Here is a 16,776-nt window from a genome sequence, read left to right on the forward strand (position 1 = left end):
ATGTCAAAACTTTGGAAGGTAAAATATTAATGAGTTGCACAGCATAACGAACAACAAAAGACCAGAAAATTATGGGCAAATGGGATTGAAACATTAAAGATCTAGCAACATTGAGAATGTGTTGATGTTTTCTCTCAACGACTCCATTTTGTTGAGGTGTTTCAACACATGATAATTGATGTTGTATCCCTTTTTGTCTATAAAAATCTGTCATTGCAAACTCATTACCATTATCTGATCTAACAGCTTTTACATCAATGCCAAATTGTGTTTTTATATAAGAAACAAAGCCAATAAGTTGTGATCTTGTATCTGATTTACTTGTCATTAATTTAATCCATGTGTATCTAGACATATCATCCACTATAGTTAAGAAATATTTGAAACCATCAACAGAAGAAGTACTATAGGGCCCCCAAATATCAACATGAATTAAATCAAAAGGAGCTTTTGAAACAGTAGTACTTAATTGAAAAGGTAATTTTCTTTGCTTAGAATAATGACAAGCATCACAATGCGTGTATTTTGTATTGGGTAAAGTGGCATACATGTTGCGTAATTTGGTATAACAAGAAAAAGAAGGATGCCCTAGTCTATAGTGCCAAATATCTATAGAGTTATGTCTTATTGTAGAACAAGCAATAGAATTCTCAGAAGTAATAGCAGCTGGTGAACCAAGGGGTGTGGGTGCAGGAACTATCATGACATACAAGCCATCTCTTTCTTCAGCTTTGCCAATCATCTGCAGGGTTGACTTGTCCTGTATTTCACAGGAAAATTCAGAAATGTTAAGTTTACAAGATAGAGATTTAGTTAACTTTGTGACCGAAATAAGATTGACAGAAAAATTAGGAATAAACAAGACATTATGCAAAGTAAGGTGTGGGCTAAGTGAAACAGTGCCAGAAAAATGAGCAAATGAAGAGTTCTTGTTGGGTAGTGATACTGTAATTGGTGAGATTCTATGATAAGAAATAAAATGAGACAAAGAATTAGATATATGATCAGTAGCACCTGTGTCTAGAATCCATTTGGAATAGATATTACCTTGAGCCTGGGAAGAAGTGGAAGCATTATGAGAGCTCACTAGATTAGTAGAATGTGGGATTGTGGGATTAGATTGAGGAAGAAGTGCCAATAAACCATGAATTTGCTCTTGAGAAAGTCCCAAAATTGCGGAATGTGACTGTGCCGGAGAATTATTATAAGAAGGAACTACTGTAGAAGAATTTGTTGTAACATTGTGGACTCTTTTGGATTTGAGATCAGGTGGTAATCCATGTATTAGAAAGCAAGTATCAATGGTGTGGTTTGTCCTGCCACAGTGAGTGCATTGTCGAGGTGCACCAAACCTTCCCCCTGAGGAACGAGCCTGAGAACCTTGATAACGAGCCTGAGAACCTTGATATGAAGATCTTCCCCGGCCATAATCATTGGCAGGAGAGGGTTTACCTCTGCCATTGAAGGTAGAAAAAGAAGGTTTAGATTGAGAAACTTGTGACGCCATGACTGGAGGTTGAGAAAGAATTCCTGATTGTAATTGTCGCTCATGTTGAATTATCATCGAAAAAATTTTGGGTAAAGAAGGCAAGGGATCCATGAGAAGGATCTGAGAGCGAACAACAGAGTAATTATCATTCAAGCCTCTAAGAAAACAAAGAACACAATCATTTTCACGATATTCCTTCATTGTCTTAGAAACAACACAACAAGAAGCAGAAGATTGGCATTCAGGAATAGGGCGAAAATTGCAAAGTTCATCCCAGAGAATCTTCATTTTAGTGTAATATGCAGTAACACTTAGATCAGACTGATGCATTGAATAAAGATCTTGATGCAATTGTGAAATTCAAACAGAATCACCTTGGGAGAAACGATCTTTGAGATCCTTCCATGCCGTAGCAGCAGAGTCAATCCAAATAATACTTGTAGCAATCTCATGAGAAACAGAATGATTGATCCAAGATAAAACTAGATTATTGCAACGCTTCCATGCTTGAACCATTGGATCTGTACCAGCTGGACAAGGAATGGAACCATCAACAAAGCCAAATTTATTCTTCATTTGTAGTGCCATAGACATCGAGCGAGCCCATCCATGATAATTGTGACCTTCAAGAATCGGGGAAACAAGCACCAATGAAGGATTCTCATTAGGATGAATGTAATAGTCATGTGTTGTATCTTGCAAGGATGCGAGAGTAACAGAGGGAGTAGCCATAAAAGGAGAAGAAAAAGGCAGAAAAGCCAAGAACGAAAGGTAGAAAATGAAGATCTGGACAGGAAAAGAATTGGTTGCGGAAGAACGTGATAAAAAATTAATTTTCTTCTGATACCATGTTATGAGAAAAGAAAGGATAGGAATTGTATTTCTTATTCCATGAGAAGAGAGTACAATTTTACATATATATAATTGTTTGAAACAATATATAAACGGAATATAAATATAAAAATAGAATATAAATATATGAAGATAAATGCACAGATATGAACGGAAAATAAATTAAATCCAATACCCGTCACCATATCCGTTCGGTCTGTGCCCAACACCGTTCGGTTTGTGCCCAACACCGTTCGGTCTGTGCCCAACACCGTTCGATCTTTGCCCAATACCGTTCTGTCTTTCATATATTACACTCCACCCGTCACCATAACCGATCGGTCTTTGACCAACACCGCTCGGTATTTGCGAAACACCGTTCGGTCTTTGCTTGTAACCGTTTGGTCTTTGCCCAATACCGTTCGGTCTTTTATATAGTCCACTCCACATGTCACCATAACCGTTCAGTCTTTGCCCAATACCCACCAGGCCGACCGACCACCAGACATTGTAACCAACCACCAACCAGGCCGACCGACCACCACACCTTTACTGCCACGTCAATTAAAAGTAGTCAGGGAAGGTGGCATCACACGTAGGCTACCCGTTAGCCACATATAATAAAAGTTAATGTCGTCCAATTTTAAGGACTAATAATAAGAGTTTCAAAACTATAAGGACTAAAAACTATCAAAATTTCGAGTAGGGACTAAAACCAAAATCGTATGACACTTAATGAACGAAAAACATATTTAACCCAAAATAATTTATTAAATTACTTAAAAAATTAAATATGTTATAAAATTTGTTAAATGTTCATATAATCTGAAACAAACACTTAAACTTCAAAATTGCTTCTGAATTTCCTAATTTTAAAATAATTTTGATTCACATTTTTAAAATAAGCTAAACTCGTTCACTATCACCAAAATCTAAACTTGTAAGCATACCCAATACCAAAAGTCAACAAAATACCAAATCCCATAAATTAAATGTAAAACCCTAACGGACTCTTTCTTTCCAAACGACTCTTTCCATAATCATTTCGATTACATTTCTACCCTTCCCAATACATCTTCATTTTACAAACCTTTAATGGAACCTAAAAAAAACCACTGCCTCATTTTCATCAAAATTAATTATAGATAAATTTATATTTTGATCTTCTAATTCTCATAAAAAAATTCAATTAAATTTCTAATTTTTACTTAGTTTAATTTAGTTTTATAATTTTTAAGAATGGTTTAATTAAGGCATTTTTTTTATATTAATAATAAAATTTTATTAAAATTTATATATCAAATTTTAAAAACTTAAATATTTAAATAATTTTATTTTTTAGGTGAAATTATTTTATATATAAATTTCAACAAAAATTTAACCGTAATTTGAAAAATGATTTAATTGAATCATTTTAAAAAATTAGAAAACTAGATCAAACCAAATAAAAATTAAGAATCAAATTAGATTTTTTAAAAGATTTAAATAATTAAAATAGATTTTTAGTCTTAATTATTTTTGGATGATACTTTGATAACATTTTTTTGACAACATTTTAATATCGTGTTATTATGTGATTGGTCTAAAATTAGTCTATAATCAATAATAATCATAAAAACATAGACCAATAAGTTGAAATGTTAGTTAAAAAAATGTTCTCAATATCATTATCGTTATTTTTTTCTAATGGTGTTGATTGACGCTGACTCTACATCTGTCAGTGATTTGTTTACAGAGGTCCATTTGTCCACTCGGCATAGAAAATTAAGTATGCAATATCTATTCCTTCCTCTCTAATCTTCTACTCTTCCATAATCTTTTTCTACTGAAACATTATTGTTCATTTTCAATGGAGAACAGTAGTAAGATTCTGATAATTGGAGCAACAGGGTTTGTGGGAAAATTCATGGTGGAAGCAAGTGCTAAAGCTGGTCACCCCACCTTCGCCCTGCTTCGAGAGTCCACTCTTTCCGATCCATCAAAATCATCCATCATTCAAACATTCAAAACCTTGGGTGTCAACCTACTTAAGGTAATATATTTTTTAGAGATTACTGTCTGTTAACAAAAATAGATTATGTATAATAATTTTATTGATCCGTATATTTTCCTAAAATGGAAAATGTTTCATCTTCTTTTTCAGATATTGTTCTCCTATTGTTTTTTTTGGCAAACTACTCTCATTAGTTGTTTAACGTGTTCTTCTATACACAGGGAGATATTCATGACCATCAGAGTTTGGTTAAGGCGATAAAGAAGGTGGATGTGGTAATATCTACAGTGAATCACAGGCATTTACAAGATCAATATAAGATCATTTCTGCTATCAAGGAAGCCGGAAATGTTAAGGTACCTACAAATTTACTGTTGTTTTTTTCGTGCAGACCAAGATCATGACTGCTGTTAAAGAAACTATTGTTGTATTCTGATATAATTATTTGTTTGCAGAGGTTCTTTCCTTCGGAGTTTGGAAATGATGTGGATCGAACTCATGCTGTAAATGAAGGATACGAGCTATTGGACAAAAAAGTTAAACTTCGTCGAGCCATTGAGGCTGAAGGAATTCCTCGTACCTATGTTGTGGCTAACTTTTCCACTGGACACTTCCTACCTACTTTGTCAGAACTTCGTTCGATAAAAACACCACTTGATAAGGTTGTTATTCTTGGGGATGGAAACACCAATGGTACGTAAACACAGCTGTTGTATGGAAGTAGCAGTCTATGTTTGTATAGAAATTATGTAATTCATGTTTTTCTTTTTAGTAGTTTAACTTTAAGTTCAATTTGATTTTGTCCAATTTCATGTTGTCATACGAAGAGTTTCATTTTTTCTTTATTTCTCACGGTTTATGTATCACAAATCTTCCTAGTAACTTTTGTTTCATTTACAGTTGTTCTTAACACGGAAGAAGATGTTGCCACTTACACTATTAGAAGTGTTGATGATCCAAGAACCTTGAACAAAATTCTCTATGTCCGACCACCGGGTAACACCTTGTCGTACAATGATCTGGTATCTCTCTGGGAGAAGCATCACTGTGAAACTCTTAAAAGAGTCTATGTCTCGGAAGAGAAAGTTTTGAAGTATATTGAAGGTTTGTGAATCGTATTTAATTAATTGATAATTATTAATTATGTGCATGTTCAAGGTGAAAAAGAAATGTATGGTGAACTTGTTTCTTGTACTTCTGAAATCAAGATTTTTGGTTAACTGGAAATTATTGCGCAATGGGCCTCTAAATATGTGTTTGTGCTGATAATTGCAATTTCTTGATCTTGCAGAATCTTCATACCCCATCAACACGGGCCTGTCAATTTGCCACTCTGCATATGTGAAGGGAGATCACACTAACTATGAGATTAAGCCATCATTTGGATTTGAAGCTTCAATGCTCTACCCGGACGTTAAGTACACAACATTGGACGAGTTCTTCCATCATAATGATTCCTGCACGCCATTTTACTTGAACCAACTTATAACTGTTAATGATGTATAGAGTCTTACTTCTAGTATATTTATCTGCAAGTGTTGGTTTTGCTTAAAGATGCATAAAACAGAGTTAGACTCTCTTTTTCTTCTTGTCAAACTTAGTTATCTAAATAAAGAAACGTGTGGAGATGCTAAAGATATTCTACTTCTGTCACATGTCTTGTAATAAAATCAGTGTTTGTAATTGTATATCATTGTCCTTTTTTTTTTTGAGGCAAGAGATTACTTATTTTCCTCTATAAATAATTTACCGGTTGAAGCATGGATTTATGGATTTGAAAGAGTTTTCATTTTGTATCTTAACAACCAAGACCTGAAAATAACTCCAAAACAAGTTTCTATCCTGATCCACTGTTGTACAATGTAACTTTCTGTTTAATTTTATGCCAATTTTCTAGCCAATTTCAGAGTATTAACGAAATTGAGAGCAGGCATTGCCCTTTTAGTTGGCTCAACACAGTTATATACATTTTCAACTTATCCTTAGAAAGAAGTCAAATAAATAAACATAACATGTCGAAAAATGAAAATTTGTAAGTAAAAATATGTCCACTGCACACTTCCCAGAATTCTCAAATAAAGCCTAAACTAGTGTGTCTAAGAATTCACTGATTGTGGTATATTTCACATGTGGATATAGTTGTGTACCATTCACACCAGAGGGTGGCTCAATATCAAAGTATGTGTGATCTCCATTTATGAAAGCAGAATATATGAAGAGCAATTCATAGTTGGCAGGGTAAGAAGTTCCTGCAATGCCAAAAAGGAAATAAAGGCGTTTGTTAGAATTTTCTTCGCCCTTTTCCTTTTAGAATAAGATTTTGTATGCATATATATATATAAGAAAAGACTTCCATATCCAATGAAATTAATATATTCCAGAACTAGGTCTACTGTAAAACCTTTTATTTTCTGGAGCAACTCTCCTTCAGAGACATGCAATCTCTCAAGCTTCTTGCCAATCTTAATCTCCCACATTTCAACCAGCTCATTCAAAGAACAAACGTTTTCTGGGGGTCTCAAATACAACACTTTATTTAAGGTACGAGGATCATCAACTGTACTGATAGTGAAGGCAGCAACATCACTTTCCTTCATGAAGACACCTGCAAAGAAACCTTAGTAAATAATGATCTGTTATCTAAGTGTAAGTCGGTATCACATTACTCTCAGCAACTATTAGGATTTCAAATAAATCTCTAAATTTTCTAGTTTTGATCCATGTATATATATCCTTTAAGTAAAGTTTCTTTAAACTAAATACACTACTTGATGAAGTGTACTTGCACGAAGTTTGTAAAAGTTCTTTGATTTTAAAAACTATTACAATACTATACATTTCAAAGATTAAAAAAGGGCAAGAATGGTCTTTGATTAATGGAACATATACCTTTTGTATTCCCATTACCATATACTGTGACCTTGTCCCTTGGAGGAGCATCTAAGCCTGGCTGAGCAAGAGAAGGAAGCAAAATCTTCATGAAAAAATTGCATGAGATGACAGTGTATGGAATGCCTTCAGCCTCCAGAAGTCGACGGATTTCAACTTTGGGTGCATAGAAATTATACAAATCATCAAGCTCTGACACGTGAGCCCTGGTAGGATCTGATCCAAATTCAGATGGGATGAATCTCTGAGACCCAAAATCAATTAACAACAGTTTATTTAACACATTTAACAACTCAAATAACGTAAGAAAACTATGCTTCACCAATCAAAAGATGGATATTGAGAACTCTGGCTGCATACATGAAAGAACAAGATTCCTATACTTCAATATCTATAAATTGGTTTTCTTTAAGTGATAAATTTGATACTTCAAATTTAAAAAACACGTGGATTTAGGTTTTTAAGAACGATTCAAAGTAGAGAATGACCCACAACATAATGTCGTTATGCAAATTCTTGAGTTATAGTATAAAATAAATAACACGTTTATTACAAAATACATCACTGAAAATAATTCCCCTAACTTTACACTTAAAAAAAATAAAAATAAAAACTATTCTGAAAATCGGACTAAACTGGTAAGAAATTAAAAAAGCAGTTAAAAGCAAATCAACAAATATACTTAATACAACACTGTTTCGTTCTTTAAAATAAAAAATAAATAAACTTAAAATATTCATTATTTTTAAATTTTAAATATAAATGTTATCATTAATAATATAGATAAATATTATTGAAAGTTTCACTTGACTGCTATAATATATTTATAATAATGTTTTGTACATAAGTTAAATGCTAAGACCCTATAAAGCTCTGTTTTACTTTTAATTCCTATTATAAAGTTACGATAATATATTATTATAATAATTATTATTATTTATTACTATCAATTTAACTATGATCGAAATTAGTCGTAATTATTAAATCATTCAACCATAAGCAATTAAAAGCATATCCCTAAGAATATAGACTAAATGATCACTTTCCTACTGACAGTATAAACTGATGACAATTTAATTTATGATTTAGCATAAATTTGTTGTTCTAAATGGTGAAAAGAATAGCATGGAAGGAACTCGTTCCCATTTGATATTTATGAAACCCATCTTCAAGCACTTAACAAAATTAAAGCAAAAGAAGAAAAAGAATAGAAAAGAAAATTCAGCTTATATTATAAGCATAACCTTAACAGAGCCAAGTTGTTTGATAACTCGGATAAGGAGCTTTTGATGCAGACATTGTTGGGCTGAAACGGCGCAAATGACCACATCTACAAGCCTCACAGCCTCCGCAAGGGCGGTTTCATCTTCCATCGAACCCTGGTCATAACAATCTCCAATTTCAATCATGAGAATGAGAAATTGAAAGAGAAAAATGAAACAAATAAGATGAGAGAGACTGTGAGAAGGGTGGCTCCGCCTTGAGAGAGGGAGTGAAGTTTCTGGGCTTTGATTGGGTGAGAGAATGCAGAGTGTCTGACGAGAGCAAACGTTGGATGACAAAATTTCAGACTTGCTTCTGCTAAATGATATCCCAAACTTCCTGTTACCCCAATTATCAATATTTTGCTCTTTTCCATGCTAACTTCTTCCTTTGCTCGTTGTAACAATCTCAATTATCTATATCTCTCTATTTAGGCTTTTAGGGTTCACTCCTTTCTCATTTCTCTTTGTATTGATTAATTAAAGTATTACTGAAAACATTAATGAAAACGCATGTGATGATAAAAAAAATTATTATTATAATTACAAAATTTATATCACATTCATTCACTTTAATATTTAAATTCATATCATATTATATTTATCTAATTTTATAAATTAAAACATTTCTTTTAATTTATCATACATAAACTTTCATTTTAAATTCACAAATCTAGTCAAATTTCAGTATCTTTTTTTTTTAAATTCAAACAATCTCATTTTTATCTATTTTTTTTCCTCTCAAATTCAGAAAATCCGCTCCTTTCAAATTCAAACACATCCTAAAAGTTACGTATATTTGTCTTTAATTCTGTTTTGTTCTTAAGTTTTAGGGTTTTTTACAAAATAGGATAATTTTACGTCAATTTTATCATATAAGACAAATTTTGAAAATATTAACAGTTCTAGGTAAGTTGTGCTTCTTAAACACTTAAAAGTTGTGTTCTTCCTACACGGCTTCAAACTTCAAATTGAATTTTTATATTATGATTGTGAATGCGTTAAATTTACTTTTGGAATCAGTCCTTATAAATTGTTGGGTTAATACTTCAAAAAATTGAAATAATTGTTTTTAATTTTTATTATTATTTGACACTGACCCATTACTTTCATCTCTATATTATATATAGAAAAGAAAACGGGTCAAGATAATTAAAGAAACAAATGACTAGACTAAAAAGAAACAAAACGACTCAGTCACTAAGATACCCTTTTGAGTAAGGATAATTTACTTTCAACATTTACAGCCACTGTCAAAGACTTGATCCATAATTAATTTCGAAACTAATAGTTGCTAATTAAGACAAGTTTTCAATACATTATCGTTTTCCTTTATGAAGGACAAAATTCTCCATTCTTTAATTTATAATATCAAATGCACAATAACACGAAGGAAGCAAATGAAAAACAAAATTTGGGCCTAGAAAACAAGGCAAAGCAATTAATTTGAACTCTGAAGATTGTCACGTATCAATCTATTTTCATTTAGTCCTCTGTTTTCCCTTTTTGGCAGAGGAGGCCTTCGAAGCTCCTTTGCCCTTCGAAGCCTTATCCTTCTTCCCCTTGGAACCTCCTTTTCCTGCCCTACCCATTCCATGTTTCCTAGCATCCTTCTTCATTCTTCGATCAACAAGGACTTTTCCTTTGCCAGTCTTTACTTGTACACCTTTCTTTGCAACTACATATTCCTTTTTAGGCCTCTTCGGAACAGCCTTTTTATAGAGTTGTTCAATTTGCTTCCTCTTCGAACGATCAGAAATCTCTGTCTGATCTGATATGGCATTCGCCTTCTTCCGTACCTTCTCAAGCTTCTTCATTGCAGCACGCTTCTTCCGTGCTTTGGCCTCCGCCACCTTCTTTGCAGGCCGGGCATCAATTTCTTTAAATTGCGCTTTCATGGCAGCAATTTCCTCTTTCGTAAGAGGCTTCACTGGTTGCCGGTGTTTCTTCTCTTCATCTAGAAACCACTTCGGCAATCCCTCGTCATCAAACATGTACTTGTTATATGCATCATCCAATATCTGCTCCCGTTGCTTTTTCCTCATCATCTTCTTTGCATAAGCCAGTATCTCAGCTTTGGTTTCAACATCTTCCTCCGATTCATCAGAGGATGAATCGTCACTTGAATCAGTGCCAGGCGCAGGAACTATTTCAAAATCATCTACTGTCTTGGATGCTTGAGGTTGAGGGTGATCTACCACTGCTTGAGCTGCTGTTTTATTTTCTTTGACCTTTTTGGCAACGGATGTCTTCTCCTTAGGCTCATCATCTATATCCATTTCATCTTTACTCTCATCCTTCTCAAAGTCACCTTCCTCTGCAGCTTCAGCAAATATATCCTGACTAAACCACTTTTTCATTATCTCCTCTTGGGTCGGTTCTGCCCCTTCATTAAGTGGCACCATCAATGGATTTGCTTCTTGATCACCCTTGTCTTCATCGGAATCATACTTGGATTCAACAATATCATCATCCTCACCGCCCTACACAGCCAAAAAGTCATGATCTACACGTAAAAGAATTTAATGGTTTCTAAACAAAAAGAAGCAGCATTCCATGTTTCTAAACAATAAACTAGAGATTCAACTAGAAACTAGGGGGCAGTATACAAAAAACATATGTTTATATTAGGAGTGAGCTTGATAGTGGATCCTGAAGGTTTGTTTGGATGTAAGAAAGGGGCGGAAATAAATTAATGGATACAGGAAATAAAAGAGTGTGGATAATATACTGATGTTCCCTAGCTCCAGGTGTTTAAATATTACAATCCAAAATATTTTGGGAGAGATCCAAAGGGTTCAGAAAAGTAAATATGGCGGGATTTTCAAGAATCGCATATAATATCAGTTCTCAATCTCGGACTATATAAACCTCTAACAGAGTGAACGTTTAACTACACAAAAATCACGAAGAATAATGCCTACCTCCAAAAGTTGGGCATCTGCCTCATAGGATTTCTTAATTCGCTTACGCTGCTTTGAACTTCCTTCCTTTCTGATGACAAACTTCTCATAAGCTTTATCCAACAAATCTTCCATTTGTTCATTGTATCTGATATCAGTGTAATATTGATTAAAAATCATCACAGATTATTAAGGAAGATTTAAAATGTAAATGCTAACATAACAGAGTATGAGCAACTATCAAAAGAACCTGCCATTCACCTTTTCCGTTCCTCATCAGAATCTTCCAAGTCACTGGATGAATGCTCTGGGCTTTGATGAATTTCTTCATTCTCACTATCTTCTACTTCACCCTCACCCTCGTCACCTTCATTGTCAACAGCTACCAGATCTTTCTTACCCTAAAACCCCAATAAAGAAAAAATCCATTAAAAAAGGAAAGAGGCTGTCCTCAATCTGTTTTTTCACTTCGAAGGAAGTGATACAGATTACATTTTCACAAAAAAATAAATATGTAACTCAAAAAGTTTGTTTTCTGTGCATGTGCCCATATACAGGTGAAGGATTGGTAAAGTACTCCGTAAATGTTGCCCAACAAGAGTGATCTGACACTATTCTAGACCTCCCAGTTGCAAATAAAAGGTATATATCAAGCAAACATCCTGTTTTTTCACTTCGAAGGAAGTGATACAGATTACATTTTCACAAAAAAATAAATATGTAACTCAAAAAGTTTGTTTTCTGTGCATGTGCCCATATACAGGTGAAGGATTGGTAAAGTACTCCGTAAATGTTGCCCAACAAGAGTGATCTGTGACTATTCTAGATCTCCCAGTTGCAAATAAAAGGTATATATCAAGCAAACATCCTGTTTTTTCACTTCGAAGGAAGTGATACAGATTACATTTTCACAAAAAAATAAATATGTAACTCAAAATGTTTGTTTTCTGTGCATGTGCCCATATACAGGTGAAGGATTCGTAAAGTACTCCTTAAATGTTGCCCAACAAGAGTGATCTGACACTATTCTAGACCTCCCAGTTGCAAATAAAAGGTATATATCAAGCAAACATCCTGTTTTTTCACTTCGAAGGAAGTGATACAGATTACATTTTCGCAAAAAAATAAATATGTAACTCAAAAAGTTTGTTTTCCGTGCATGTGCCCATATACAGGTGAAGGATTGGTAAAGTACTCCTTAAATGTTGCCCAACAAGAGTAATCTGACACTATTCTAGACCTCCCAGTTGCAAATAAAAGGTATATATCAAGCAAACATCCTGTACTTTTCGGGAGTTTTAAAGAAGAGAAGGAGTTTAACGAGAAAAAACAGTTGATGCACTTCAACAGGTTGTATAACTTTTCAAACCAAGAGAAGTGAAAAAGAATAGAACAAACCTTTATAGAGGAAAGGGAAAACAGCTCCTGATCTACATAACCATCTTCTACTGCATCCATTTGCATCCCTGTTGCTTTCCGTGCCTTGTCCTGTAAGATTCAAATCATTAAAGCAATGAATCAACTTGATCTCATCCACTTCAAAAAGAAATGAACAGAAAAACAGATGTTTAAATTTCGTGATATGGGATTAATGAATTTATGTCAGACTAAACATCATTTATTACTTTGTAAAACCCGTCATTATTCTCCAAACAAACATTAACCAAAGTGATGAATGGAAGAAGGCAGAAATTCCACCATAAAAACACACACCATTGCGACCAAAGGCAGGACTCCCTTCACAAATTGCCGATAAAAGGGTAAAAAAACACCACATTGTGGCGGTATAGGGGTGCAATAATGGCTATTTAACAACATTGATACTAACAACATAGTTTCCAAAAGTCATTCATGCACATATCCAATGACAAGAAAAATCAGTGGAAGTTAAGAGCTAAAAACCTTGGCTCTTCTTTTAGCAAGAAGCTTTTTTGCACGTTTCTTCTTGCGGTCCATCACATTAGTCAGTTCCTCCATTTCATTGAGTAATCTATCTTCTTCATCCACCTTCTGCTCATTTCCAGTCTCTTCTTTAGTGGTAGGAGGATCATGCTTCTGAGTTGGTGAAAGATCTTTTCTAATGTGAATCCTCCACCTAAATGTGACAAATAACAGTCACCACGCATAACGGGAAGAATAGTATTGAACTTTTTTTATAAAATCAACCAAATATCAGAGTGATATTCAAATCAGGTAGTTACTTTAGAAGATGCTTGAAATCTTGCTTCCCCAAAACCCTTAAATCATCGCATAGAGATTTGACCTGAAAAACAACCGCATTAAAATTAACAATATTGATTTCATCTAATTCTCCACTGATTACAAAAAATGTATAATCACATCTCAGATAATTTAAACAAAATACCTCTTCAGTTGTTAGATCATGATCCTTGATTGGTAAATCAGCTGCATCAGTAAAGGTTATAGAAGTGACTGAACCAAGGATCTCCAGAGGAGAATCTGACCAAATGAAATTTGAAGCTGAAGATATCTTCCTTAAAGTTGTGTTTCCATCTTCATAGCTGCAGTCGGGAAGAAGTTAGCAAACAAGTCTACAGTAAGTAGCAGACTATGTTTGGAGCACAAAACAAAAATTAAAAGCGTGAAATTAAGAGGAATGGGGCACAATAAGTGTGCTATTTGTATAAAAAATCAGTTCAAGTAGGTAATAAACTGCAAAGTTTTTCACATTCCTAGTGTTCTCTGTTTATCAGGATGCCTTAACAATCCTTCAAAAATATTTTTTTATGCAAGACCAAGCCTGGCAATGAATTTAAAAAGGTAACTCACAAAAAAGCAAACATATTAAAAGTTGAACCAAGCCTTGGAATGGAGTAGCAAATAAACTGTCAAGTATTTCACATTCCTTGTGCTCTCTGTTATGCAAGACCAAGCCTTGCAATGAATTTAAAAATGTATTTCACAAAAGCAAAAAAAAAAAAGTCAAACCAATTCTTGCAATGAAGCAGTAGTTACCCGTCACGATGCCTTTTCTGCTTAGTATCTCTAAGTACATCCACCACCTGCACAGATGATTCACCAATCACCAACAGAGAAAACCAAATCTAACCAAAGAGGAACAAAAAAAACGGCCAATCCAGTATGCATAAAAACAAACAGAATGATTACCTTAGGCTGCGGTTCCACAGACCCCTGAAAAAGATGCTTCACATCAAGAAGTCGCGGATCAATCTTGGCAGGTGCCTTGTACTTAAGCCCCAAAACATATATCTCAGCAGATTCAGATCGACTAGCCGCAGGTTTATCCACCTCAACCTTCTCAAACAACTGAGACACAAAAATCCACAAACAGATATCAACAACTCCCCCGAACCGCCCAAAATCACAAACAAAATTGTTATTCAATCATAAAAACCATCACATTACCTGCTTCAAGCAATACACCACAGAGCTGTAATCTTGCGACCTAAAAATCTACGACGCAACAAAGCAGCAATAAATAATAATTACAATAACAATAATTATAATAATCGGAATAAGAAAAAGAATAAGAAAGTTATGCAAGATTACTTTGGTGACAAAGATACCCTTGGGCGCCAAGAACTGAGTGGCTAATTTGACAGCATCAATGACGAGGGAGTTCTGGCTCATGGCTTCCTGAGCCCAGGCTCCGCCGACATTAGGAGAGCCGTCGTGCAGAATGACGTCAAAGGCGCGGCATCCGTGCTGGTTCATGAGCTTCTTGATGCGGGACTTGCATTCTGTTTTCGTAATGTCTTCCTGGATGGCGATTGCACCGCGGATGGGGGCGATGGGCGCCAGGTCCACGCCGATGACGAGGTGGTCTACGGGGACGCGCTGCACCGCCACCTGCATCCAGCCTCCGGGGGCGGCGCAGAGGTCGAGGACGGCGCGTGCGGACTCGAGGAACTGGTATTTGGAATTGAGCTGGACCAGCTTCCATGAAGCTCGAGACCTGTAACCGTGTTCTTTGGCCAAGTGATAGTACTTATCCAAACGGTGCTTCCCCTTCGCTTTACCCATTGATGCACCGCACTGCAACTACGGGTTTTTGTTAGGGTTTTGGGACACACAGTAGAAGAACGAACACTCTTCCAATGTATTAACTTCGTCCGACCGAGTAAGTCTTGTTTTTTATTATTGGGCTGAGATTTAAGGCAATATCCCTAGGCGAATTTTTGGCCCGCTAGAAATGATTTAGTCTATATTTCATGTTGGGCCGAAAGTGCTGTTTGGTAATTTTCTTTTTCTTAATGGATCTCGTAATATAATATCTTACAAATATTTACCATATTGATTATTTAATATTTTATTAACTAATAATTGATTATTTAATATTTTAAAGATAAAATAGTTTAAATTTGTTTAAAGTAAAGATAGATGACATATTTTTACGTTCATTTGATATACTATAAAGATAAAACAGTCATAAAAGAATGAATTTTTATATTTTTTTTTAAAATAAGAGTAAAAAGTAAGAAATTATATGCCAAATGAGGTAAAAATTTGTGTACATCAAAATATATTTTTCCATTTATTTAATATAATCCGGTTTAATAAATATGTTAGAGTACATCTCAAAGAGACTCATTTAAGGTTATTAGTAGCGATAACAAAAATATCTATGTCTGTTGGTATTGACGAATAAAATTTTCGATAAATAATTGATACTAACAGGTATTTATTATCCGTGAGTAGCAGATATTTTAATGCTTATAAACGGATCGTATATAGGTATTATACTACTCCTAGAGTATCTGATATCCATAAAAAATAAAAATAAAAAATTGATTTATATTTATTAAGCTAAATTTAATTAAAATTAAAATTAATTTAATTAAAAAAAATTAAATTATATTTTATTTATTTATATTATATTATATTTTTCTATAATTTTATTTTTAAAATTTATAAAATATAATTTTTTAAATATCCATAAATATTCACATAGTTTTAAAATACTAATATTTTTTATTTTATTTTTCTTAATTTGACACTGTCTTACCACTCCGTTATCCTCTGCCGATACAAACAACATCTTATATTGCAAGCAAAAAAACTAGAACACCCTTCGTTGCACCACATTGTCACGGGAACTGTTTTATATTTTAAAAATATTAGATTGAAGTAAAAAAATGATTTAAATATTCACATTGTTGGGTAAAACTAATTTTGGTTTCAGTATTTTTTTCAATTAATAAATTTAATTTGAAAATATTGAGTCATTTATCTTTATTTATAAAGATAGAGTATCTTTTATTACAAGAGCAATACTTATCACCATTCTTATCATTAACAATGAATCATAAAGATAATGATTGGTGAAAATTATTAAAATCTACTTTATTAGTTATATATATATATATATATATATATATATATATATAACTAAATATATGATTGTGAATTTCAAATCTGAATTTGAGG

The 16,776-nt window shown here is 33.8% G+C and overlaps 4 protein-coding genes across 6 annotated transcripts; 1 reads left to right on the top strand and 3 right to left on the bottom strand.

The window, feature by feature from the left end:
- Nucleotides 1-1,276: 1,276 nt before the first annotated feature.
- LOC148202068 (uncharacterized) lies at nucleotides 1,277-2,221 on the bottom strand. The gene is made up of 2 exons (XM_088108834.1): nucleotides 1,864-2,221; nucleotides 1,277-1,454 (listed from the first exon to the last, which is right to left on the bottom strand). The coding sequence occupies exons 1-2, from the start codon at nucleotides 2,219-2,221 to the stop codon at nucleotides 1,285-1,287; spliced, it is 528 nt and encodes a 175-aa protein (XP_087964960.1). The 3' UTR covers nucleotides 1,277-1,284.
- A 1,887-nt stretch (nucleotides 2,222-4,108) lies between these two features.
- Nucleotides 4,109-6,001, top strand: LOC148202069 (phenylcoumaran benzylic ether reductase Pyrc5-like). The gene is made up of 5 exons (XM_088109345.1): nucleotides 4,109-4,352; nucleotides 4,535-4,669; nucleotides 4,769-5,006; nucleotides 5,214-5,417; nucleotides 5,605-6,001. Exons 1-5 carry the CDS (start codon nucleotides 4,170-4,172, stop codon nucleotides 5,817-5,819), a joined length of 975 nt encoding a protein of 324 aa, XP_087965471.1. The 5' UTR covers nucleotides 4,109-4,169; the 3' UTR covers nucleotides 5,820-6,001.
- A 327-nt stretch (nucleotides 6,002-6,328) lies between these two features.
- On the bottom strand, nucleotides 6,329-8,907 carry LOC148202070 (putative pinoresinol-lariciresinol reductase 3). 3 transcript variants are annotated; one of them, XM_088109346.1, is made up of 5 exons: nucleotides 8,662-8,907; nucleotides 8,447-8,581; nucleotides 7,203-7,446; nucleotides 6,715-6,930; nucleotides 6,329-6,562 (listed from the first exon to the last, which is right to left on the bottom strand). In XM_088109346.1, the coding sequence occupies exons 1-5, from the start codon at nucleotides 8,839-8,841 to the stop codon at nucleotides 6,396-6,398; spliced, it is 942 nt and encodes a 313-aa protein (XP_087965472.1). In that variant the 5' UTR covers nucleotides 8,842-8,907; the 3' UTR covers nucleotides 6,329-6,395. The 3 variants fall into 3 exon arrangements, with proteins under 3 accessions (XP_087965472.1, XP_087965473.1, XP_087965474.1); XM_088109347.1 differs by having other exon boundaries at nucleotides 6,715-6,918; nucleotides 8,662-8,903; XM_088109348.1 differs by having other exon boundaries at nucleotides 8,682-8,822.
- An 855-nt stretch (nucleotides 8,908-9,762) lies between these two features.
- Nucleotides 9,763-15,455, bottom strand: LOC124828157 (adoMet-dependent rRNA methyltransferase spb1). Its single transcript, XM_047301387.2, has 11 exons — nucleotides 14,899-15,455; nucleotides 14,755-14,802; nucleotides 14,497-14,655; nucleotides 14,344-14,390; nucleotides 13,733-13,889; nucleotides 13,569-13,630; nucleotides 13,270-13,462; nucleotides 12,766-12,855; nucleotides 11,629-11,768; nucleotides 11,389-11,515; nucleotides 9,763-10,947 (listed from the first exon to the last, which is right to left on the bottom strand). The coding sequence occupies exons 1-11, from the start codon at nucleotides 15,370-15,372 to the stop codon at nucleotides 9,946-9,948; spliced, it is 2,499 nt and encodes an 832-aa protein (XP_047157343.2). The 5' UTR covers nucleotides 15,373-15,455; the 3' UTR covers nucleotides 9,763-9,945.
- Between the last annotated feature and the right edge of the window lie 1,321 nt (nucleotides 15,456-16,776).

This window comes from Vigna umbellata, chromosome 3, assembly GCF_029865625.1.
Source record: "Vigna umbellata cultivar VRB3 chromosome 3, Vumbellata_1.0, whole genome shotgun sequence".
In the NCBI taxonomy this organism is placed as follows: domain Eukaryota; kingdom Viridiplantae; phylum Streptophyta; class Magnoliopsida; order Fabales; family Fabaceae; genus Vigna; species Vigna umbellata.

Excerpts from the sequence above, each read along its gene's own strand:
- LOC148202068 (XM_088108834.1), bottom strand. The coding sequence starts at position 2,221 with ATGGCTACTCCCTCTGTTACTCTCGCATCCTTGCAAGATACAACACAT. Across the intron at positions 1,455-1,863 it reads CAAAGATCGTTTCTCCCAAG|AGGTAAACCCTCTCCTGCCA; the intron begins GTGATTCTGTTT and ends CTTCAATGGCAG.
- LOC148202069 (XM_088109345.1), top strand. The coding sequence starts at position 4,170 with ATGGAGAACAGTAGTAAGATTCTGATAATTGGAGCAACAGGGTTTGTG. Across the intron at positions 4,353-4,534 it reads TGGGTGTCAACCTACTTAAG|GGAGATATTCATGACCATCA; the intron begins GTAATATATTTT and ends TTCTATACACAG. Across the intron at positions 5,418-5,604 it reads AGTTTTGAAGTATATTGAAG|AATCTTCATACCCCATCAAC; the intron begins GTTTGTGAATCG and ends TTGATCTTGCAG.
- LOC148202070 (XM_088109346.1), bottom strand. The coding sequence starts at position 8,841 with ATGGAAAAGAGCAAAATATTGATAATTGGGGTAACAGGAAGTTTGGGA. Across the intron at positions 8,582-8,661 it reads GCGGAGCCACCCTTCTCACA|GGTTCGATGGAAGATGAAAC; the intron begins GTCTCTCTCATC and ends TGTTATGACCAG. Across the intron at positions 6,563-6,714 it reads GTTGCTCCAGAAAATAAAAG|GAACTTCTTACCCTGCCAAC; the intron begins GTTTTACAGTAG and ends TTGGCATTGCAG.
- LOC124828157 (XM_047301387.2), bottom strand. The coding sequence starts at position 15,372 with ATGGGTAAAGCGAAGGGGAAGCACCGTTTGGATAAGTACTATCACTTG. Across the intron at positions 14,656-14,754 it reads TGGTGTATTGCTTGAAGCAG|TTGTTTGAGAAGGTTGAGGT; the intron begins GTAATGTGATGG and ends TTTGTGTCTCAG. Across the intron at positions 12,856-13,269 it reads TTGCTAAAAGAAGAGCCAAG|GACAAGGCACGGAAAGCAAC; the intron begins GTTTTTAGCTCT and ends TGAATCTTACAG.